This window comes from Eptatretus burgeri, chromosome 12 (genome assembly GCF_056783735.1).
Source record: "Eptatretus burgeri isolate ZD-2024b chromosome 12, Ebu_testis_v1, whole genome shotgun sequence".
Classification (NCBI taxonomy): Eukaryota; Metazoa; Chordata; class Myxini; order Myxiniformes; family Myxinidae; genus Eptatretus; species Eptatretus burgeri.
Genome location: NC_140972.1, coordinates 27,411,739 through 27,436,089, shown reverse-complemented (window position 1 = coordinate 27,436,089; position 24,351 = coordinate 27,411,739). Strand labels below are relative to the sequence as shown.

Genomic DNA, 24,351 nt, shown 5'->3' with positions numbered 1-24,351 from the left:
TGAAGTTAAAGCTCAGTGAAGAGCGAGAACCAAGGAGAGACCATTAATGGAACAGAAAGAACATGGTGGAAAGGAGGTAAACACAGGGACATTTGGAGGAAAACTGGGCGAGGAGATTGTAAGGAGGGACACAGGGGGTGAACAAGGTGGATACAAACTCGAAAACAGCAAGAAGAGGAAGGGGAAACCGGGGATGGAACAGAAATGGAAAAAAAAAAAAACAATGTCACCCGTAGGGTGACCCGTATCTTGCCAAAAGGTGACCACGTGTGACTTCTTTACGGTCACACTGAGGTGAACAGACCTGCTATCCACCAAGAGCGACTCCTTGAGGAATATCTGCCTACGAGAGATTCCGATGAGAATCGTTCTACAGAGTAACCATGAAAAATATGCTTTTTCCTCATAACGTCACCAAATGACGTCATAATGTCTCAAGCTTGACATATCTAGAAAGCACTCATCGAGGTGTTCAATTTGAGGTACTACACGATATGGTTCCTAAAACTTGAAAATTTGACCTTGGGGTCAAATATGTTTGACCTGAGGTGCTAACCATGAAGGTCAAGGCCAATCGCCACCAAAAATCAATCAGCTGAGCACCAGACCATGAACTATATTCCCATGAAGTTTGAAGACGATCTGATCAAAATTACTCAAAAAATAAGGGTTTCGTCGACTCCCCTGATTTGCGACAAAGTGACCTTGACCTTTGACCTTGACCTTGAAAATTTTATGCGCTGAAAGGGACCTCTATAGGCCTCTGATATGCGAAGTTACAAAAATTTCCAATGATAACTGTGCTCTGCAGAGTGATTGATACGTGATTACAGACAAACAAAAAAACAAACAAACAAAAAAAAAACATACAAGCTGACTAACATATCTTGCAAAAACTTTCGTTTTGGCAAGATAATAAAGAGAGTGAGGGAGAGGGGAGAAAACACAACAACCTGGAAAGGAATGAGTATGTTTGGGGAGGGTTAATGAGGGTAGGGCATTGCCCAGTCATTAATTCCATAACTAACCTTTTTGTTTTCCTTCTTTCACAGGAAACAAGAACACAGCCGATGAGCATTCCGTCACCCTCACAAGGGACCTCGTCTTTCTTGCTCTCTCTGCATTTGAAGAGGCAATGCATAAAGTGGATGATCAAGATGAGTGTGAAGACCAGTTGCAAACAGCAATGAAAGCTGTCTTTTCAAAGCGTACTCTGCATCTTTTGCAGGTAAAGAGGTGCTGATTTGTAAGTGGGAGATAGAAGTTTGGGTTGTTTGTCGACACTATGCAGAAGGCAGCATGAATGTTTTTGGGATAGATATGTTTGTGTAATGGTGACAATCTGTTGGTACATCACAATGTTTCTTGAATATCAAACATTTACCTTTTTCCGAATCTCCCCCAGACTAATGAGATCTATTCTTTCACTGCCGCTCAAAACTCGCTCTTTAAAACTTTTGCTTTACAAATGTACGATGGTAAATATGAGTTACCTTACAAGGAATTCAATGTAGGAGGAGGCCCTCAAGCTCATCGAGCCTGTGCAATTGTTGCAAACCTATGGCTGTCTGTACGTACTCTATCCTTTAAAATGCTGATCCAGCACGGAAGCAGCACGTACCACTTTAAAGTCTTTAGAATTACTTGGCTGGGGTTCTAACCTCCTACCTCCCAGACTCTGAGCGGACATTCTAACTATTACACCACCGAGTCTGGTTCAAAGGTTGTTTGATGTCGACATGGCATTGTTATTCTCGAAAATCAGGGTACACAATACCATTGCAGAAAAATTGAGCATTGAACTGTAATTATTTTTACATGTTTTACAATTAAACTAAATTGTGCCTTTTCCATTTGGCCTTTAATGATCCTGGTCTTTAGAACTTCTATCTCAAGTTAGCCTCGCTGTTTCATACACAGGAAGTAGGTCCATTTGAATTTAGCACTAATGGCCCAAGCGGATTATAAAGACTGATGAAGATTGAGTTAGGTCATGCAGAAGTTGTATTATTGTGATGTCACTTGCAATCAGATGATTTCATTTTTGAAAAGAAACAAAATTTGCCTTTTACTGTTGAGAATGTGATTAATTGAAAATAACTTTTTTCATTTTTACAAGTTAATTTTTTTTTTTGCAAAACTACTCTTTCATATAAGACACAGACCTTACATCTTTTATTTATATCATGGTGGTTCTTGAAGAAGGGTGCATTTGGAAAAAGAGAGGCTCAGGTCGTTAGGCTCATTGGCAGTCAAGACCGCATAGTAGGCCTACTACTTCCTTTATTCTGATCCATGAATGTCACACATGATCATCTGGCTTTTCCAAACTCACTGTGTGATAAATGAGCAAACCTAAGCTATTTCAGGCCATTTAACTTTGCGTTATTTTTCGATGTGTTGTCTTACTTCTTTCCACCGACACCTCTTTTCTTTCTACCAGTGTGACATCGTCAGTCCTCCAATTTCACGCCAACTTCTTATGTTGTCCCGCCGTGCCCAGTCTGTTCTACCTTCACTGGGTACCTTGCAACTATACCTTGGGTACGGTCCATTTGGTGAGGTGAAGAAAAGTGAGGAGAAAGAAGAGAAAAACGATAAGCCAGTCAGTGAAGCTGATTCAGCTGATGCCGAGGGAGCAAAGGAGGCTGAGAGGGAGAAAGTGGAGAATGAGAAAAGAAAGCTTGCTGAGCAGATTCAAGAAGGGTCCCGAGTCACTTCAGCATTGTCAGGCTGCCAAGCAGTAAAACTGAACCTCGGAGCTTCTTGCTGTGAGGCCCATCTACAGTTGCTGGCTCCAGAACTTGTGCAACGGGTTCATTCCGTAAGTATCTCTTCGGCAGTTGGCTCTCAGGGCCCACCACTTCTCGCCAAAATGTCTGCCTTGGAGAAGATCGAGGTCGTTGGAAAACAGGGTAAGGCTCTTTTTTTCTCACTTTGGATCTTCTTATCAATATTTTTTCTGCTTTTATCCTGTGAAGCATCAAGTGCTTTCATCTAGAATCAAACTTGAGACCTTTGGACTTGGACCCCATCTCACTCAATTTTGATTTTTGTTCGAAAATTTTCTTCACCGTTCAAAGAGCACTTGCAAAATGGTATTTAATCTCTAATGATCATGATAAATAAGGGCTTACATTTAACTCGCAGGAGGCATTTGAGTGTAAGGAAATTGTCCATAAGCTCCATTATTCCAGATAATCTCATTAAGCAATTAAGTGGAGCGTTAAACAATGCTCTTAAACTTTAATTCCTGCTTTAACCTCAGGAGGCACTGCATCAGCAGCATAGCTGCACCCATAAGGGATGATGTTTTTGTCCCCCCCCCCCAACTTCTGAGAGTAAATTTTAACATAATTTAAATATCCCTTCCAGCAATCTTAACTACTTCCTAAAGTGTTCTATTTCTCTGCTTTAAGTTTCCATTTACACTTTTAACAAGTTAATATTTAAATTAATTAATTACTAATCACTATTTTAGTGATCTGAGCTGATTATATGGGATGTGAGCTGATTGTGGGCTGGCAGGATGGCCTAGACTCTAGAGGTACACACACCAACCGCTGAGCTGCCTGGCCTGGGTTTGAATCCCGACCCAGCTATAAACTGTCATCCTGGTGTTTCACAGGCAGGGTGATTCATGAATGTGTGTGTCATCTCTCGGATGTTTGTATGTCCCTAAAGGCCCAGTCACACCTTGACGTTTTAGCCAACGTATGCCGATTTTTGAAATTTTTTTCTAAAACGCTGGCACACGTTGAATACGTTATGGGTAAGTTTTGATAACATTGAGAGCACGCTGAAAAACACTGCCATACGTCGTTGTACGCTGGCTTTAAATGTTGTACTTTTCGGTTGTCCTCAAATCTTTGCATGCTTGAAATTTCACGACGTATGCCGGCGTATGACTCACACGTTCCGCTACGCTGGCCACAAGTTGTATGCACGGTCTGCGATCGTTGACAGACGTCAACACATGCTACTTGTAAGTTAATCATAAGTTGAGACACGCCGAGGTAATGTTTAGCGTACCCGAAACTTATTTCTAACCTATGATTAACGTGTTGTTGGCACGTTACGCGATCGTTGCCACACATCGACAGACGTTACTTTTAAGTTACTCATAGGCTGAAAGACGTCGGTATAATGGATCGTCCTTGCGTCAGCGTCCACGGCCACGGCCATGGCCAGGACACTTATTTGCAGCATTCTTCAAACTTTTCTTCGGCATGACGAGGATGTTCACACTTCGATGTCTCGCTTGGCTATGATTCCAATTGTCCATCGGCAGCGTCTATTTAAAATAGTCGAGTTTGAGCGTTTTAACATGTTCAGAAGAAACGCGTCAAATTTCCAAACCCCAGTGTCAAAAAACAAAGGCGAGTGACAGCAATTTAAATCGTTCATTGTAAACAATGAAAATAGCTGAGTGGTACCGTTTAAAAGTCGTTGAGTGTAAAAAAAAATCCAATTGTTGAGCGCAAGCGTCTACTTTCAATAGTGGAGATGCAGCCATTTAAATCGTTGAGTGGCAGCCTATGAATAGCAAACCCCACGTCACCGGCAAAGATAAACTGCCGCACGATATGGATAAGTTAGGCTATCGTTGGGCATAGTTTATGAACGCCGGCTTCACGATAATTATTCGTTGGTATATCGTATCTATAAGTTATCGAAGTGCTCTATGCACATTGTTAGTTCATTGTGCAATTGTCCAACCCGTTATGAATAGACCTAAATCATAAAAACAAGCCATAGCTCATTGTTGAAAAAGCCCCATAAAAAATTAGCCGCTAAGAACTTCGAACAATGGTGCAAAGATGTCTCCTACCCGTGGACACGCGGACGCAAGGAGGATCCATCATAACCCACACCCTCCCCCTCACACTCACCTACTACTGCCAACATGAACAAACTACTACTAATACTAATACTAATACGGATACTGATACTGTTACTGCTGACATGGACATCGACTCAAAAAGGACTCGAAAACACTGTTGGGTTCCCCCTTTATGAGCAGCATTTTTATATACCAATTCCCAAAACCGCTGGGAACACGTCTTTATATGGCAGTTGTAAGTTAGAAACACGTTCATTTATTTTTTTTTGTCGACTGGAAGACGACATTGGAATACGTCTACATACGTCAATGTGTGTTGGGACTACGTAAAGAATTGGTTCAAAGCACGTCAAACGTAAGTTAGAAATAAGTTTTGCGTAAAAAAGACATTACCGCGACGTGTTTCGACTTATGAGTAGCTTATAAGTAGCCTTTGTGGACGTGTGTAAGCGTCCGCATATCGTGTGTACAACTTATCCCCATCGCATGCGGAACGTGTGTCATACGCCAAGTACGTCGTAAAATTTTGAACATGTTTAAAATTTCTTGACGTACTCTACTTACTACGACGTATGATAGCGTACTTTAGCGTTCTACTCACGTATACCAAACTTACTCATACCGTATTTGACGTGCCCCAACGTTTTAGACACATTTTTCTTAGGTCGGCATACGCTGGCAAGATCGCCAAGGTGTGACCGCGATGTTGACACTTCCATTTCTACGGCAGTTATGATTCGAATCGTTGTGCGTCAGCCTTTTAATAGGCTACGTCACGACATCGTCGGCGATGCGTGCAACGCGCTATGCCTGAGTTAGACTATCGTTGGGCATCGGTTGTGTAGGCTGACAACAGGTTCAGCATTCGTTGGTATAAGTTATCTATAACACAACAAAACGTTCTGTGTCCGTTACTAATGCGTTATACATAAGACCAAGTCGCTATGAATACGTCCGAATCTTTAAAAAAAACATCAAAAGTTCAACGTAAGCCAGCGTTTTAGATACATTTTAATACGTTGCCATCGCTGGCTAAAACGTCAAGGTGTGACTGGGCCTTAAAGTTCCATCCGTCAGTTCGCCCTCACTCTTTCATTCCAATTTTAATTCTTCCTACTCACTCTTCTTCACTCTGAAAACTGCATTTTTTATCTTTTTAATGACCATTTCTACTTTAACTATTTCTTTCTGCTCGAACTTGCTTGTCACTCAAGTTATTAATGCCTCTCTTCATCAATGATTTATCTGCAATGCTCTTCCTATTAAACTCTTTGATGAACTTTAACCTCTTTTTAAGAAGATTTCTTGATCAAGATCTTCACTCGTGCTCTGATGTCTTTCCTCTTTCCATCATTTTCTCCCATCAGCTCAGAGTCCCTTTTCGGATGCTGAACCCTTGCTCTCAGCGGTTCGCCAGCATCCAGCTTTGTCCCACATTACCCTGACGCAACTCACCCTGGGAGACACCGGACTTGCAGATCACCTCAAGGCACTTCCTACTGTCAATTCTCTCAGTCTGCGAGAAATGATCCTTGGTCCCCGTGGTCTTGATGGCCTTAGTAAGATTTCTTTGCACTGTTTTATCACACCAACTGCTTTTTATTTTGCTTCAATGAATGAGATTGTACCAAGAGTGTGACATTTGGCCAATATTGGCAGAATCTCCAAGTATAATTTCAGAAGTGCCAGCATCGACATGTATGATGTTATTAGCTTTGTATCTAAGGACAAATCATTTTGGAACAGTATGGGAAGGTGGGAGGATGTGTGCGGTTGGGAGGGTTACAGCAGCCATATTATCTGAATATGGATATGATTTTTGTTTATCCTTTCCATGAAGTGGAACTTCTCCTCCTTTTTCTTGATCATTCTTTTTATACAAAACCTGGGTTCATAGAAGAGGACAAAGTAGGACAAAGCAGCAATGTACTGACAGTGGTGTAGTGGGGCCGCAGGTGGACGTAGCAAGCAAGGGAGTGAACAGAAAAAGAGGAGAGAGGGAATGGGAGAAAACGCAGTAATCTGCATGTAACAGGGTTGGGTAAGGGACGGTTATTGGGGGAGAAAGTACTGCAGGTAGGGATCACATTGCGATACAAGCACAAATACAGTATAATAAACTGTAAAGTTGTTTTTTTGGAATGGCTCAGCATCTTAAACTGAGACTTGGACGTTACTTACCTGGACCTGATTACATCACCACTTGTTTCCTTCCTGAAGCTACTCATTGGACATTGGAAGTCATTGGACAGTAATAATGTGACTTCCAAAACAATTGCATTGTTTGTTGCCTCTTCTACCGAAGCTGGACGGAGGCTATGTTTTCACCCCTGTTTGTTCGTCTGTTTGGATCCGAGCATGACATCTCAAAAAGTTGTGTGCGGATTCAGACGAAACTTGGTGAACTGGTTGAGTATTGTGACAAGGCCGAATTGATTCGATTTTGGTGAAGATCTGGATCCGATTACAGATATGAGATTTTTTTTTTTTAGGTGATTCTTCAAAATTGAGAAATAGGGCCAAAAATGATATATGGTGTGAGATTTCAAAAAGTTATGGATGAGTTGGGTAGTTAACAAGGATGAAATGATTAAATTTTGGTTCAGGTCCGAATCCAGATCTGGCCTATCGGTGGGATACAAAATGCAAACTGTTTAGCCTGGTGGAGGTATGCGCTCTACGGAGTGCTGTTCCAGTTAATTTTGCTACTCGGTCCAGCCTGTTCATTGCTATCTACTTGTATGTTATCTTTTGATAGGAGTATCCTGAGCCTCCTGTTTTCATGAAGAAATATTGCGGAGAAAAAAACATTTCTATTAATTTGTAATATCTTGAATTAATATGGCTTAAAGTTGTAATATATTTAAATGTTGGGGTTTGACACTTTGTCATAAAAATCGAACACTCACAGCGGAAACTCAGGACTTGCAAACAGTGGCCTGCAAAAATATTTACCCCCTCCCAATTTTTCACATTTTGATGCCACCTGAGCTTATTTCATGTTTTCAAATCAAACTTAATACATATGGTCTTTACAAACTACTCCAAAGTGATGAAGCAAAAAAAAAAATGCAGATAAAATGTGAATAATTTGAATTAACAGAGAAAATCAGGAGTTAATAATTATTCAAACCCTTTCCCTAATTAACCCTAAATCACTTCAGGAGATTTCGATTCACCCGCCGATCACATCACGTGCCTTCTGGTTGAATGGTTTGCATTAGCGGGAACAATCCTCTGGGTGGCAGAGGAACTGTTGTTCTTTGCGGATTATGTGATTTCACCGTGTGATACATAATCTGTGGCTGATGCTCATCATAACAGCCAGGAGGTACGTAAGATACGACGACGAATGTGGTCATCGTTGGTTAGATATTTATCGGTATGCCGTCTGAGGGTAAATAAGCCCGATACCCGGATCGGCTGCTCCGTTTGATGTTTAACTGATGTTGACCATGTCATCTTTGTATGACTGAGTCACTGGGCCGAAGTCTCCGGATTGGAGGTGACGCTTTGATGTAGGACGATGTCCAATGGAAATCGGGGGAGTGATCGCCACACTCCATACATTTGGATATATATATATATATATATATATATATATATATATATATATATATATATATATATATATATATATATATATATATATATATATATATATATATACATATACACATACACACATACATACATATATTATGACAGTGTCCATATATTCCTCGATGTATCACAATTGCTGTCTCCTCTCTCACCACTTCAGGTCTCATCACAAAACTTTGTCGGAATAATTAATGTCTGACAATTCTGTTTACGGCATTATAAATTTACTTCTGACTTTAATTCTATTCAGCCCAGTTGAGGGTGGATTTTTGTCAAAGCATTTGTTCTGTTGGATCACGAGACATCACCACATTCCTGGGGTGGGGGGGGGAGGGGGGGAGGAGAGTTGGTGGTGGTGATATTTCAAGTTCAACTGTCATATATTGTTGTCTGCATTTGTTCCATTTTTAATGGCATCGTCATCGTTCTATGTACCTTCCATCATATCAAATTCCAATCATCTGATCACCCTTCCTTAACTGGTATGTCCACGAGTTAGTAATATTTTCCCAAGTGGGAATTATTTTACATGTTTAAATTTCCATTGTTTTCTTTTAAGAACCCTGCCAGGGTAACTCTGAACTTTACTCAGAAATCATGGGAACATGTACTGAAGCAAAACTTTTACCAATTTAAACGTCATCGCATAATGTATGTGTACATTACACTGAATATAGAATGAAAAATAAATAATTCTCCATTTGACCATGAATAACAAAAATATTTTTTGAAAAGTTGTTCAAACTAACCCCAGTTAATGGGCTGTCAACCATGTCAATCTAATTGTCTGACTTTCTCCCAGTGTCTGACCTCTCAGCATTGTCCAATCTTGAAGAACTGGATTTGTCTGGCACTAGATGTTCTGGTAGAGGAATCCCAGACCAAGCTGGAGAGCAAAATGAGGACAACATGGAAGTAAAAGGGTTGAATTGTTTGTCAAAGCTACAAAACTTAAAAACTTTGAACTTTTCCTGTTGCCAACTTCATACATCTCAGCTCGCATCATTGGGTAAGCAAGTCCATCATCATTATTCTCCGGCACTGTTTCATACATACAAGTTCATTGTGAAATAGCAGTTATGTATCTTCAATGTGCTGCGGACATTTACTGTTCATCCTTATCTCATTTATTCCTCCAACGCCTCCCCCTCCCCCCGCCCCTCCTCCTCCTCTGCCTCCTTGTCCTCCCCCTCCTCCAGTCTCCTCAATTTCTTCTTTCCAAAAACTCCAAAAACTCGACCTATCCTGGAACTCTCTGGCTGGTGTTTTTTCACCTCTGATGCGGGACCTGTCCAGCTTGCCCCATTTGCACTGCCTTATCCTTTCGGGTTGCCAGATTCACAGAAGCGATATTCAAGCTCTTGGTGAGAAAACAACCTAATTCGCAACAATCACAATCCATTGTCTTGTCTTGTCAAAGTAATCCCTTTAGCAGCTCACTAAGGAAATTGTACTGGGATGGTATTTTTATTGGCCAAGTTCTTACCAAATTCCATTTTTAACATAGGCATACAACATGGAATCGCAGTTTGTTTAAGTGCATTAAGATACAACCTCTGACAGGATGACCCCGAGGTACCCACACTTGCCTCGAAGCTGTCTAGCCTGGGTTTGATTCTCAATCCAGCTATAAAATTTCATTCTGGTGTTTCACAGGCAGAGTGAATCGCCAATTTTTGTGTCGTTCCTACGTGTTAAACTGGGCGTCCTGTCTTCTGACATTAGTTAATGGACATTTGGATCCCCACGGTGTCCTTCACGAAGAGTGAGCGAGTTATCTCCAGCACCGTGGCCAAATTACAAATTCCTGCCTGAACTAGTTTTGGGAAGTCAATGACAAGCCACCCAGTCTGAGTGGGGGAGAGGGGGGAGGAGCATGGGAGTTGGGGGGGGAGAAACAGGGGAGTGGGGGAGAGAGAGGAGGAGGATGGAGGGGAGGGAGAGAGAGGAGGGGAAATAGGGAGTGAGAGAGGAGGGGACAGAGGGAGAAGGGATGGGGAGAGAGGAGGAGGCTAGGGAGAATTGGGTGGGGGAGAAAGAAGTTTCCTTCTGTATCCATCCTGTTGACCTCCCTACCCCATTGTTGTCCAAGTTCATTTTATCGTGTTACGTCCTGATCTGTTTCGTGTTCTGGCTCTTCCACAAGCCTTGACTATGTATACAAAAAAGTCATAGTTTGGCAACCAACAACAGACATTTAGAATGTGTGCTCTCCATCGGAAAGATGTTAAGTGGGAAGGCTTAATGACACGTCTGCCAGCACTGGTTGTTGGTGGAAAGTAAGGATCCCACAGTGTCTTTCGTGAAGTGTAGATGAGTTATCACTGGCAATGTGGTCAAATTACAAACTCGTACCACCTTCAGCCGGATGTCAGGCCTGGCCGGCCGAATCATGAAATATTTGGGCCAAAAACGTTCCCTGGCCGACCCAACAAGATTGTGAGAATAATTGAGGCTGTTAAAGGAGTTGTAGTATAAATTATAGTGTATAATAGATATCTTGAATAAGTGATATTTTTCAAAAAGACTGCAGAATGTGCTAAAAAGCAAGAATTAGACTTCCTGCCTGAGATGACGATTGCTATCAAGGTTTGACAGCGTTTACATTATCCTTTTGTATTTTTTTTGGTCTCCCGCCCCTCCGACAAGGTCGGAGACGGGGGACAATAAAATGAGCTCTGACGGATCATCTGTCCACGTACTTTTGTGTACGTGATATTTCAAAAACAGTTGAACATTTTGCTTTCATTTTGCAGATATCTATTCCTCATGACATTATCTCAACCTTATTAGATCACGGCATTACTAACTGAATTATTTTGCCATGGCAACCATCTCCGTAACTTGGCTTGTGTATGTAATATTTCACAAAACGTTGAAGATTTAACTTTCATCTTGAGAAAAATGCCAGGGGCGTAAAAAGGCCCTTTACATGGTATGTCTGTGTCGGAGGGGCGACCCGTCCAGGATTGTGCCCAATAGCCAAGAGGACTGCTTAGACAGCACCAACGCTCTGTACAGAGTGTGGTCCCGATGGATGGAGGGAATGTGCCATGTGGCAAACAAGAAAAGAAGGGACATTATATGGCTTGTAGAAAATGCCAAACAATAGAAAATGAGGCACCTTCAAAAGCAATCTCGTGTGCATGCTGTACCCCCCTTGTGTTCTTAGGAGGAACCAAGTAATGCTCGAGAAAAGTTCATATGAAGAGGCGCCAATTTATAAACAAGCAGTCATAGACTGGTACTTACGAAATCGTCAACTTGACCTCTCACTATGTCTAATATAAGCTGTCTCTAGAGAAGGTAGCGACGCAAACCAGAAGTTTCTACGATGATTCTGTACCAAACCATCAAAAATCGAATGTTTGACCTCACTGTGACCTTGACCTTTGACCGATTTTGACCAAAATCTAATCAGCACTAGCCATCAACCTCCTGAATCACGTGGTGTAATTTGACATTGGTAGCTTCTTCCGTTCTCGAGTTATCGTGCCTACAAACAAACAACCAAACACACAAACAGATGACGGAAGTCATCAATATACTTATGAAATCTTTAGATTTCGTAAGTAACAAATTAATCACACATGCACATTTTCTTATGTGTTTTCGTTTACAAGGTACACAAAAAAAACTTTACGAACTGTGTTTTTTTCCCTGTATATGTAGGGCGCCTATAAAAGCAAGTCGCAATTATCCGGAATTGAGGTGCTAATCCGATATGCTGATTAATTTCTTAACACATTCCCTCTGGATCAGGTTCAATGCCAACGCATTATGGCCACGATTATGTGAATTACTCCCGTGGTAGCTTTTGTTTTTTTTACAAGCTATTTTTTGTCGGAATTAGCCGGGTACAAAATCTTGCAAGCTCGTTACTGTGATCAAATGTCTGTCAGGTAAACTGCTCCATTGCATGATGCATGAGTTTAAAGGGGTAGTGAATGCTCTGGTTTACACTGGAGCGAGGGTGGTTCCGGTAAACTGCTCCATTATGTGACGCGTGACATCCCTACCCTCTATTTAGAAAACACTTGTATTAAAAGTCCTGCAAAATTTATTTATGATAACAAAATGCTCTACTAACTGAAAATAATCTTCCCAGCAGTAGATGTACAGGTGAAATAAATTCTTCCACAAATATCACTTTAATTTGCATTGTTGTTTTGTTTTTTTGTTATAATTTTGACAGGATCACTCCCAAAATGCATATTTTGACATCACTTTTTCAAATTTTATGGGGGGGGGGGGCATGGCCTTGGACCCAACTAGTAAGGAGTCGTTTTGCTCGTTACTTTCTGTTTTTTTTCAAAAGTTCTGCAGTTTCACCCCATGCCAGCAAGGAGGTGGTAGACGACAGAGAGACTACTGATTCGTCTGCGGTGGCAAAGTGATCAGCCCATAGACTCAGCTTCATCGCAGGAGACTGCATTTTTCTTTAAATTTCATTTTTAATGCAAACAGACTGTTATATGCCAAAGCCAACCATCCATCTAAAGCTACAGTAAATGCCGAAGGAGTATCTGGTAGGGATAAAACCCTCCATCCAATTTTGCCACAAACGCTAAACCAAAATAGTCACACTTCACAGTATCCAATCAATGAATAGGTTTTTTATTATTATTATTATTATTATTATTATTATTATTATTAGGGTACCCTGTGAGTACAGGGTACCCTATTGTTTTTCTTATGTTTATTATTTATTAGGGTACCCTGTGAGTACAGGGTACCCTATTGTTTTTCTTATGTTTATTATTTATTATTATTATTATTTTTCCGCCGGCATTTTGCGCCCTGTTTTCACTTTAAAAATCATTTTCTCAGGAACGCAAAGTCCGATTGACACGAAATTTTCACCGTAGTATGTATCTTTTTTGATAGCACAATCACGTTATAATTATGACGTCATTGGTCACGTGGTGCGGGCGCCATCTTGAAAAAAACGATAAACTTTGGACCTCTGTATCTCTGAAATCTTCCAGGGTAAAAATTTTTTCGCTTCATACATTTTAACAAGCTCCCTCTCGGGAACACGTGTGATTTTTCGTGACGTCATCGGTGAAGAGGTATCCCGGTGAAAATTCGTCAAGTAGAACGCCACATGGGAAAAATTTGAAATTTCTTGAGCGTGATCTACACCAAAATTCATCGTAGAAAAAATTTTTTTGACGTCATCGGTGACGTAATTCGGCCGCCATCTTGTTTTGAAAATTTTTTTTTAAAAAATCTTCTTCTCCAGAACGGCTGTGCAGATTGAGGCGAAACTTCACAGGTATATTCCCACTGAGGTCCTCTTTCAAGTTTGTTAATTTGTTGTTGGTACATCACATGGTTTGGCGGCCATCTTGAAAAAACCCTAAAACCTTCAAACATCTTCTTCTCCAGAAGCGCTGGTCCAATTAAGGCGAGATTTCAGAACTATATTCGTGACATGTATGCGATGCAAGTTTGTTAATTTTGAAGTGATAGGTCACATGGTTTGGCCGCCATCTTGGATTTAAGAAAAATATTAAATAATGTTTTCTCTGGTATTTCATAAGCCATCGAAGCGAAAATTTGCAAGTGCCTTCCTCCCTCAAGTCTGCATACATGGTAAAAAATTTTTACCTCAGAAGTAACATGGTTTGGCGGCCATCTTGGATAGAAAAATGGACTTTATCCGATTTACACGAAACTTCACACACTTGTTCGGGTCGACGATGGAAAGCAGAATTTAAATTTATGATATCATAGGTCACAAGGTTCGGCAGCCATCTTGGATTGAAAATGAATAAATTTTAAAAATCTTCTTCTCCAGAAGGGCAATACAGATGAAGACGAAACTTCACACATATATTCCCCATGAGGTCCTTTCTCAAGTTTGTTAATTTGTTCTTGATCGGTCACATGGTTTGGCGGCCATCTTGAAAAAACCCTAAAACCTTCAAACATCTTCTTCTCCAGAAGCGCTGGTCGGATGAAGGGCAGATTTCAGAAGTATATTCGAGACAGGAAGGCGATATAAGTTTGTTAATTTCGAATTGATAAGTCACATGGTTTGGCCGCCATCTTGGATTTAAGAAAAATATTAAATAATGTTTTCTCTGGAACCGCTTAACCAAACGAATCGAAAATTTGTAATTATCATTGAGAGGGCAGTATGCACGCATGGTAAAAATTATGACGTCAAACGTCACATGGTTTTAACGGCCATCTTGGATAGAAAAACGCACCTTTACCGATTCACACGAAACTTCACAAACGTGTTCCAATTCCCAGTTGGAAGCAGAATATAAATTTCTGATGTCATAGGTCACATGGTTCGTCAGCCATCTTGGATTGAAAAACAATATCTTCAAACGTCTTTTTCTCTGAAACGGCTGAACAGATCCAGGCGTAACTCGACCACTATGACCGCGTCTCCATGACGAATAAAAAGTTCCCACCCCCTTTTGAGGTACAATGCAACGTTTGGCAGCCATATTGGATTGAAGGAAAAATATTAATTAATGTTTATTCTGGAACTACTGCATCAATAAATGTGAAACATCAAGTTTATGGTGGAACGCTCATGCGGAATGAGGGTTTGAAATTTCAACGCGATCGGGCCCAAGGTTTGGCAGCCATGTTGGTTTTAAGAAAAATATTAAATAATGTTTTCTCGGGAACTGCTTAACCTGGAGAAGCGAAAATTTGCAGTTATCATCCACCATCCTGTTTGCACACGTGGTGCAAATTATGACATCACAAGTCACATGGTTTGGCCGCCATCTTGGATTGAAGGATAAATATTAATTAATGTTTACTCTGGAACCGCTGCCTCTATATATGCGAAACTTCAGATTTATAATTCAGGTGACATGTGAAATAAAAGTTTAAAATTTCAACCTGATCGGTCACGCGGTTTGGGAGCCAGAATTATTTAATTATTTGAATCTGGAAGCCAGTAATAACGAAATTGAATGCTTTGTGCTGCCCGGTTCGTAACTCGTCTGTTCCGCTCCCTCTCGAAGCAGGCCTGTGTTTGTATCACTATTAAATAATGTTTTCTCTGGCACCGCTTATCCGAAAAATGCGAAACTTTGCGACTATGATTTAAGTCTCATGTTGTATCAGTTGTGTCAAAGGCGGACACTTCTGGGTAACCGGTCATCACTGCCAGCAGTTATAAAGTGGCAGTTCTAGTTATTATTATTATTTTTCCGCATTTTGCGCCCTGTTTTCACTTTAAAAATCATTTTCTCAGGAACGCAAAGTCCGATCGACACGAAATTTTCACCGTAGTATGTATCTTTTTTGATAGCACAATCACGTTATAATTATGACGTCATTGGTCACGTGGTGCGGGCGCCATCTTGAAAAAAACGATAAACTTTGGACCTCTGTATCTCTGAAATCTTCCAGGGTAAAAATTTTTTCGCTTCATACATTTTAACAAGCTCCCTCTCGGGAACACGTGTGATTTTTCGTGACGTCATCGGTGAAGAGGTATCCCGGTGAAAATTCGTCAAGTAGAACGCCACATGGGAAAAATTTGAAATTTCTTGAGCGTGATCTACACCAAAATTCATTGTAGAAAAAAAATTTTTTGACGTCATCGGTGACGTAATTCGGCCGCCATCTTGTTTTGAAAATTTTTTTTTTTAAAATCTTCTTCTCCAGAACGGCTATGCAGATTGAGGCGAAACTTCACAGGTATATTCCCACTGAGGTCCTCTTTCAAGTTTGTTAATTTGTTGTTGGTACGTCACATGGTTTGGCGGCCATCTTGAAAAAACCCTAAAACCTTCAAACATCTTCTTCTCCAGAAGCGCTGGTCCAATTAAGGCGAGATTTCAGAACTATATTCGTGACATGTATGCGATGCAAGTTTGTTAATTTTGAAGTGATAGGTCACATGGTTTGGCCGCCATCTTGGATTTAAGAAAAATATTAAATAATGTTTTCTCTGGTATTTCATAAGCCATCGAAGCGAAAATTTGCAAGTGCCTTCCTCCCTCAAGTCTGCATACATGGTAAAAATTTTTTACCTCAGAAGTAACATGGTTTGGCGGCCATCTTGGATAGAAAAATGGACTTTATCCGATTTACACGAAACTTCACACACTTGTTCGGGTCGACGATGGAAAGCAGAATTTAAATTTATGATATCATAGGTCACAAGGTTCGGCAGCCATCTTGGATTGAAAATGAATAAATTTTAAAAATCTTCTTCTCCAGAAGGGCAATACAGATGAAGACGAAACTTCACACATATATTCCCCATGAGGTCCTTTCTCAAGTTTGTTAATTTGTTCTTGATCGGTCACATGGTTTGGCGGCCATCTTGAAAAAACCCTAAAACCTTCAAACATCTTCTTCTCCAGAAGCGCTGGTCGGATGAAGGGCAGATTTCAGAAGTATATTCGAGACAGGAAGGCGATATAAGTTTGTTAATTTCGAATTGATAAGTCACATGGTTTGGCCGCCATCTTGGATTTAAGAAAAATATTAAATAATGTTTTCTCTGGAACCGCTTAACCAAACGAATCGAAAATTTGTAATTATCATTGAGAGGGCAGTATGCACGCATGGTAAAAATTATGACGTCAAACGTCACATGGTTTGGCGGCCATCTTGGATAGAAAAACGCACCTTTACCGATTCACACGAAACTTCACAAACGTGTTCCAATTCCCAGTTGGAAGCAGAATATAAATTTCTGATGTCATAGGTCACATGGTTCGTCAGCCATCTTGGATTGAAAAACAATATCTTCAAACGTCTTTTTCTCTGAAACGGCTGAACAGATCCAGGCGTAACTCGACCACTATGACCGCGTCTCCATGACGAATAAAAAGTTCCCACCCCCTTTTGAGGTACAATGCAACGTTTGGCAGCCATATTGGATTGAAGGAAAAATATTAATTAATGTTTATTCTGGAACTACTGCATCAATAAATGTGAAACATCAAGTTTATGGTGGAACGCTCATGCGGAATGAGGGTTTGAAATTTCAACGCGATCGGGCCCAAGGTTTGGCAGCCATGTTGGTTTTAAGAAAAATATTAAATAATGTTTTCTCGGGAACTGCTTAACCTGGAGAAGCGAAAATTTGCAGTTATCATCCACCATCCTGTTTGCACACGTGGTGCAAATTATGACATCACAAGTCACATGGTTTGGCCGCCATCTTGGATTGAAGGATAAATATTAATTAATGTTTACTCTGGAACCGCTGCCTCTATATATGCGAAACTTCAGATTTATAATTCAGGTGACATGTGAAATAAAAGTTTAAAATTTCAACCTGATCGGTCACGCGGTTTGGGAGCCAGAATTATTTAATTATTTGAATCTGGAAGCCAGTAATAACGAAATTGAATGCTTTGTGCTGCCCGGTTCGTAACTCGTCTGTTCCGCTCCCTCTCGAAGCAGGCCTGTGTTTGTATCACTATTAAATAATGTTTTCTCTGGCACCGCTTATCCGAAAAATGCGAAACTTTGCGACTATGATTTAAGTCTCATGTTGTATCAGTTGTGTCAAAGGCGGACACTTCTGGGTACCCGGTCATCACTGCCAGCAGTTATAAAGTGGCAGTTCTAGTTATTATTATTATTATTATTCAGCTACTGTAGATGGCTTGTATACATTTGTGTTCATTCAAAAAAATTTAAGGAGTTTTATTTTTCAAAAATATATTACCAGACTCTGTAACATAATAGTCCGAGTGTCCACTTTGAGTCGAGGTGGTCAGTGGTTTGATTTTGACCCTGGCTGACCCATTCCAAGGCCTTTAATATATATATATATATATATATATATATATATATATATATATATATATATATATATATATATATATATATATATATATATAGAGAGAGAGAGAGAGAGAGAGAGAGAGAGAGAGAGAGAGAGAGAGAGAGAGAGAGAGAGAGAGAGAGAGAGAGAGAGAGAGAGAGAGAGAGAGAGAGAGAGAGAGAGAGAGAGAGAGAGAGAGAGAGAGAGAGAGAGAGAGAGAGAGAGAGAGAGAGAGAGAGAGAGAGAGAGAGAGAGAGAGAGAGAGAGAGAGAGAGAGAGAGAGAGAGAGAGAGAGAGAGAGAGAGAGAGAGAGAGAGAGAGAGAGAGAGAGAGAGAGAGAGAGAGAGAGAGAGATATATGATATATGATATATGATATATGATGTCACAGTCGAGTTGCGAGTGTTCTGCGTCATCCCCAAGCAGCCATAAGTACAGTTCAACAAAGTCAAATTGATTTAACCAGAAACTGATTTATTTTTTCTCCTTGAATGTGAAATACATCGTTATGGATATTTAGCGGTTAAATTGGGGCTTCGTTTATAATAATTATTTAAATAGTACGTGTACACAAGTGTATATGACCAGTGTCGAGTCTGTTTTCGGGAGCTCCTCTCGCGCCCACCTCCCCACCTTTGTGTTTTTTTCCATGAGCCTTGGATCCTGTACAAAAACTAAAATTAAGACATTGAAACTCAAATGTGGACCAGGAATTATTATTTATTTATTTGACTTTTGTGCAATCTTGTGAAATGGTTTTCACATATAATTTTGTAGTATCGCACTTGTAAAGAGTTTATTAATGAATGTATGAAAAACATCACTGATTATATGTGTTCATCAAGAATCGGCTCTTTGCGTCGTACTCGTACAGTATTATCACGGTCCTTGTTTGAATTACTGTGTCGATATCTGCATTCTGTGGATGTTTTCTCAGCTACCGTCCTTCCGAACATGCTCAATCTCGACCAACTGGATTTGTCTGAGAACAATTTGAGCGACTGCTTCCCCATGTTTGTCCAACAACTCACTTTGTGCAATCTGCAAATGCTGGGCTTTGAAAACTGCCAACTGACAGATATGGACATTGCAACATTTGGTAATTACCATTACAATTGTCTATTTACATCTATAGGTATCTCTCTGTCTTAGTATTTTTAACTGTCTGTTTAATACTTTCATATTATGTCCCATCATACCTTTACCCTTAAAAACAAGTGGCATGCCTTGTGTTTATCTATTTTAGGTACTCTTTGTTTTCTGTTGACCTTTGCTAATGTGGTCCCCTCCCTACCTGATGAATGTATGAATGATGGGATAAGAAGGTTAATGAGCTCTCTAGCATTTCATACTATCACATTTTTCTTCTTTTTAAAATTTCTTCCATTTGAACGATCTTTTTCAGGCCAAACAATCAAGGACTCTCACCTCAAAAGTCTGCATGTCCTTAATGTGTCCGGAAACCCTGAAGTGTCTCCAACTGCATGGAAGGGCTTCTTCGACATGCTCAGCCAAACAGGTCTCCCAACACTCGCTGAGCTCAATTTTGCACAGGGCCATATGAGAGCCGCTTCATCTGTTCGTGGCACTCAAGATGACATGTTCCAAGCACTGCTGAAAATGGCTGAGCGGCTCATTACACTGTGCCATGTGAACACCCACGGCTGGGAGGTCTCACCCAATGTCCTGTCTGAACTGGAGACAACACTGGCTAACAACAGCGAGGAGTCTGCCACTGTGCATAGCATGTGATGGCCTATACATTGATACATTATTGCAAATGGCCTATACATTATTGCAAATGTACAAAGGTCGGTTTGCCTTTTGTTCGTGTTTTCACTTTCACCTTAAAAGGCTTTCAACACATCATGTAAAACAGCACCTTTTATAAAATACCTAAAAAGACATTTGTGAAAGAAAACATCCAGTATGCGTTCCCTGCATACGTTGAATAACCAGTGGTGATTTGACATTCGTTGTTTAATCAGTAACGATTTGATATCATAACAAAGTTGTACATATACAGTATACACACACACATGACAAGTCATTATTAAAAATGCCATAAATCGTATTATAGTGACAAAACCCATTTTGGAATGGTCAGTAGGAAAGTAGGGAGTAGTGTATGTACATCATGACAAGAAGAACTAGACCCCAGGGGCGCTTGGCAAGATGCTTCACAGGATAATGGTATTACAGACACTTCACAGGATACTCAAATCTATCTTCCGAATGATGTTCAGCAGGATATTAAATTACACAACCCTTTCGAGAAGACATCGAGTCAGGTGTCTTATCTGCTTGCACTCACTTGTAAGAGTGCGAACATTTCAAAATATCTTTTTATCTGTAAGTGCCACAACGTTTCCAAAATAAGGATTAAATTGTGAATGTAAACTTTTAACGTATAACATGATGATCTTCGCAAGCAGGGCATTCCACCACAAAGTTCACCGAGCTTCCTCCATTGGATGTTAAGCTGGGTGTCCCATCTGCTAGCATTAGTTTGTGGATGTAAAATATCCTGCAGTATCTTTCAACGAAGAGTAGACCAGTTATTTCGATATCCTGGTTAAAATTACAAATGTCTGCATATAAATATGTTGGGGGAACTCCACCAGGTGCACAGGTGCGGTCCCTTGCAATGCTGCAAACGCTCACCCATGTGGCTGCACACAGAAGAAGAGAGCATCTCCTCTGATTTCAGCCATATTGATTATAAGCTTGCAGGGGTTACCCGGGGCTGCTTTAATCCTGTTGGCATTTTGAAGAAATCAATTAATTTATTGTGGGGTCGAAAACACTTATCTATACCTACTAAGGAACGAGGTCGGGGATGATTTAAATACTACCTTTCACAAAGCTACAATGGCTTAGGCACTATAGAGCGTTTAAAAACAAAAAAAAATCCAAATATTTTTCTCTGAATTTTAAAAACTTTGTTTTTTGCCTTAAACACTCACTGGCGACTTCTAAAAGTTTGACGAAGATTCGTTTGGCCATCTCTGAGAGAAATGGCAACAGAGAGATCTCTCTCATAGTTTAGATATACCAGGCTTGACATGATGTGTTGAGGGTCATTTAATGTTTATTAACTCGGTATGTTAGAAACTTTTTTTTTCTCCTTCTTCCTCATTTTAATTCCCATGCAATCCATCCTTTCTCACCTTCCTGATGGCATATCTTCCTCTTCTCATTTTCTAAGCAGGTAGGCCTACATTTACAAAAGTCTGATCACTTTAGGATGTGATTGTTTATTTTGTTGTTATTTTTTACACCTCATCTTCAATAGCTTATCAAGTTTTATCATTTTGGACAAGTTTTGTAACTGAAATATCAAGCTTGGGCTTGTACTTTGACACAATTGCACCTTTCTATTTTGGACTTAACTCTGTCTGTCGTAGAATAATTATTATTGTGATTTTTGTTTTTTTTGTTGTTTTTTTTTTTTTGCTCAATCTTAAGTGAGATTAATTTTGCCGACAAAATAAGTAAAAGGTTTTATGTAAGCATCTTTTTTTGTCAGCTTTTCTTGTTGCAGGTAACCAAGTAATATACATTTTAGGGTGACATTATCTGGTGCTTCTATATCGTAAGAACACTGGAATTTTGCCGACAACTTTCATTGAAACGAAACATGATACTAATGATTAGAAATAGAATTCGACGAAGTACGACAATACTGCTTTACATGTCGTTTAAAGCAGTCTTGCCTTATTTCCTCGAATTCACACTCCGATATCATAATGTGGTAAATTCACAAAGGTTGTAAAGTAGAACTTGTAGTCGCCGGTGTGGTTTCTCATTGCTGGGTTTGAGCTTGAGTCGTTCCATTTGAAAGGCTTCTGTGTTTGAATGCATGTATTTTTTATTTAAAAAATAAAAAATTTCTTTGACAATAAATTTGCTCACAAATGTGAAAGTAACATGAATTAATCTCCATTGTAAAGGTACAGTTTGATGTTTTCCTGTTGATTAGCTGTTCACTCCAAGACAAGAGGGGAGTTGTGAATGCAGAGCTAGGGTATGTAGAAAAGGTACTCAGATTTTGGTTGGTGTATTGAGTGGTATAACATCAGATTTTTGAAATTATAAACTTTGGCAGCTATGTATAAAACTTTCACTCCCCCACCTCACACCCCCTTTCATTCACTGATTTATCAATATAATTTCTTTGACATCTTTGGTTTGCGTGGTTTGTTGCAAAACAATTCTTGCTAGTTATTCTTCAATCATGGAGTTTGTCACATTGATCTTTTTTTTGTTGTTGCTAAAATTAAAAATATGTGGAAATTATTATTTTCATTGCATCTGTTGCTTATTTGTACTTTAAGATTTATGAATACATCCTCACATCGATGGCTGGCACGATAGCTTGGATGTATGTACATTTGCCGTTGAGTGGTCTTGTCTAGGCTTCAATCTCGGCCCAGCTATAAACTGTCATCCTGGTGTTTTGCATGCAGTGCGAGGCATCAATGTGTGTGCCGTCCCTCGGATGTACATTAAACTGGGTGTCCTGCCTGCCGGCATTAGTTGGACGTTACAGATATCATGGAGTCCATTGCGAAGAGTAGGTAGGCAAGCTATTTCCGGCATCCCAAACAAATTCCAAATTCTTGCCCTGACTGCTTGCCAGGAAGGTAATGGCAAACCACCCAGCACAGCCCTTGCAACTTGTTATGTGCGGTTGCACCCACGATCCATTGATGGCAAGGATATTAATGTAGAGAACACAGGTTTAAGAAATAATAAAAACGGGTCAAGGGTCATTGCAAAAAGGAAGAACAGGAAGAAAATCTGATTGGCAGAACCACTTACCTCAACAAATTCGGGATGCACCAAATATGAAATCTATGCCTAACTACGCGTGAGCACCAGGAAGAGAGAGGAGACAATACAAAGGGAAGATTGAAGATGATGGGACAGGGTGGATGGGGTAAGGCCTTCACTTAGCCTGGGATGCCGAGGGATAGTCCTGGTCTTGTGTGCAGGCGGCCATTTCCCCACTCATGACAGGCCCGAGGGGGTCGCTCGGGCGTGATCTCGTGAAGAGCAACCCGGGAAGTATGAAATTCAGCCAATGTACAGCATTTCTTTACCTGGTCACTGGGCTCCCATACCAAATTCAGGGACCAGGGTGCAGCTGTCCTCCAAGCACGTCCTACAGTCTCAGACCATGAAAAAAAACCCCAGCTGAACTCTCTGTGGATTGGCTCACTTCCCCATCCATGCACAACGGGCCATTTGGTACACTAACCCAACCAAAGTTGAGCCTCTGAGCCCTCTGACGTCACTCCTACTTGATGTTTCTAATGGCACATTGTCATGTGCTTTAGTTATTAATAAAATTAATAATTTTCGAGAAATTATAGAACATTTAATAATGAAACACAATGAGAAAGAAAAGGTGGTCATGGGCTCCAATCCAGATACTCGATCCTGCCAACACAAATTGGTTAACTACAAAGTATCTCAAAATGCGAAACCCATCTGTGTCCAATTTGTACAAAAACTATCTCAATCCAGGCCGCTGCTGATAAACCAGACCTCTGTTTAACAGAATCCTTCCCCCCACAGGACATTCCTGACTCCTTCGTATTTTTCTCCGGTTACTGTCTCCTCCAATTCGATAGGCCTGAACCATACCCCGTCAATGGAGTTGCACTTTACATCAACAACTCAATTTCTAATCTTATGAACTGATCTTACATCTCCCATTCTCTAGGAGTACCACTTCCTGGCTGCGACTTCCCCAATGCCCCTCCCTCTTGTTCATCTGTGTGTTGTAACATCGTCCTCGCAGTTACGACTCCATCTACATCTCTCTCAGATCTCTCTTTCATCATCAGATCGGCCGGCGCAGCCATCCCCTCATTTATGGGCACGAGAGGCCGGCCAGCAACACCTGCCATCCCAGTTTGCCATGTTGCCTATGCCTTGTTTTCCTTTGCCGTGCATGCCTGTGCCTTGCCTGTTTGTCTGCCACTATTGTCATGCTTCCCCAAGGACTTTCATCATTTGTGGACCAAGGACCATTTTTGTGACCATGTCAGGCCACGAACCTCTGTTGCTGTTGCATCAACACCAAGTGGGGTTGACTCGGCCCATCATCCTTCTGAGGTCGGTGAAAT

The 24,351-nt window shown here is 40.5% G+C and overlaps 1 protein-coding gene across 2 annotated transcripts in view; it reads left to right on the top strand.

Moving 5' to 3' along the window:
* LOC147015300 (uncharacterized) overlaps positions 1-22,513 on the top strand; it is a 69,636-nt gene extending 47,123 nt beyond the window's left edge. For both annotated transcript variants that reach the window (XM_085849924.1, XM_085849925.1), the window contains exons 12-18: positions 1,053-1,228; positions 2,444-2,915; positions 6,211-6,402; positions 9,249-9,455; positions 9,646-9,810; positions 19,152-19,313; positions 19,620-22,513. In XM_085849924.1, the coding sequence (XP_085706050.1) occupies positions 1,053-1,228; positions 2,444-2,915; positions 6,211-6,402; positions 9,249-9,455; positions 9,646-9,810; positions 19,152-19,313; positions 19,620-19,966 (1,721 nt within the window). In that variant the 3' untranslated portion in view covers positions 19,967-22,513. The remainder of the gene's footprint in view (positions 1-1,052; positions 1,229-2,443; positions 2,916-6,210; positions 6,403-9,248; positions 9,456-9,645; positions 9,811-19,151; positions 19,314-19,619) is intronic.
* Positions 22,514-24,351: the final 1,838 nt, after the last annotated feature.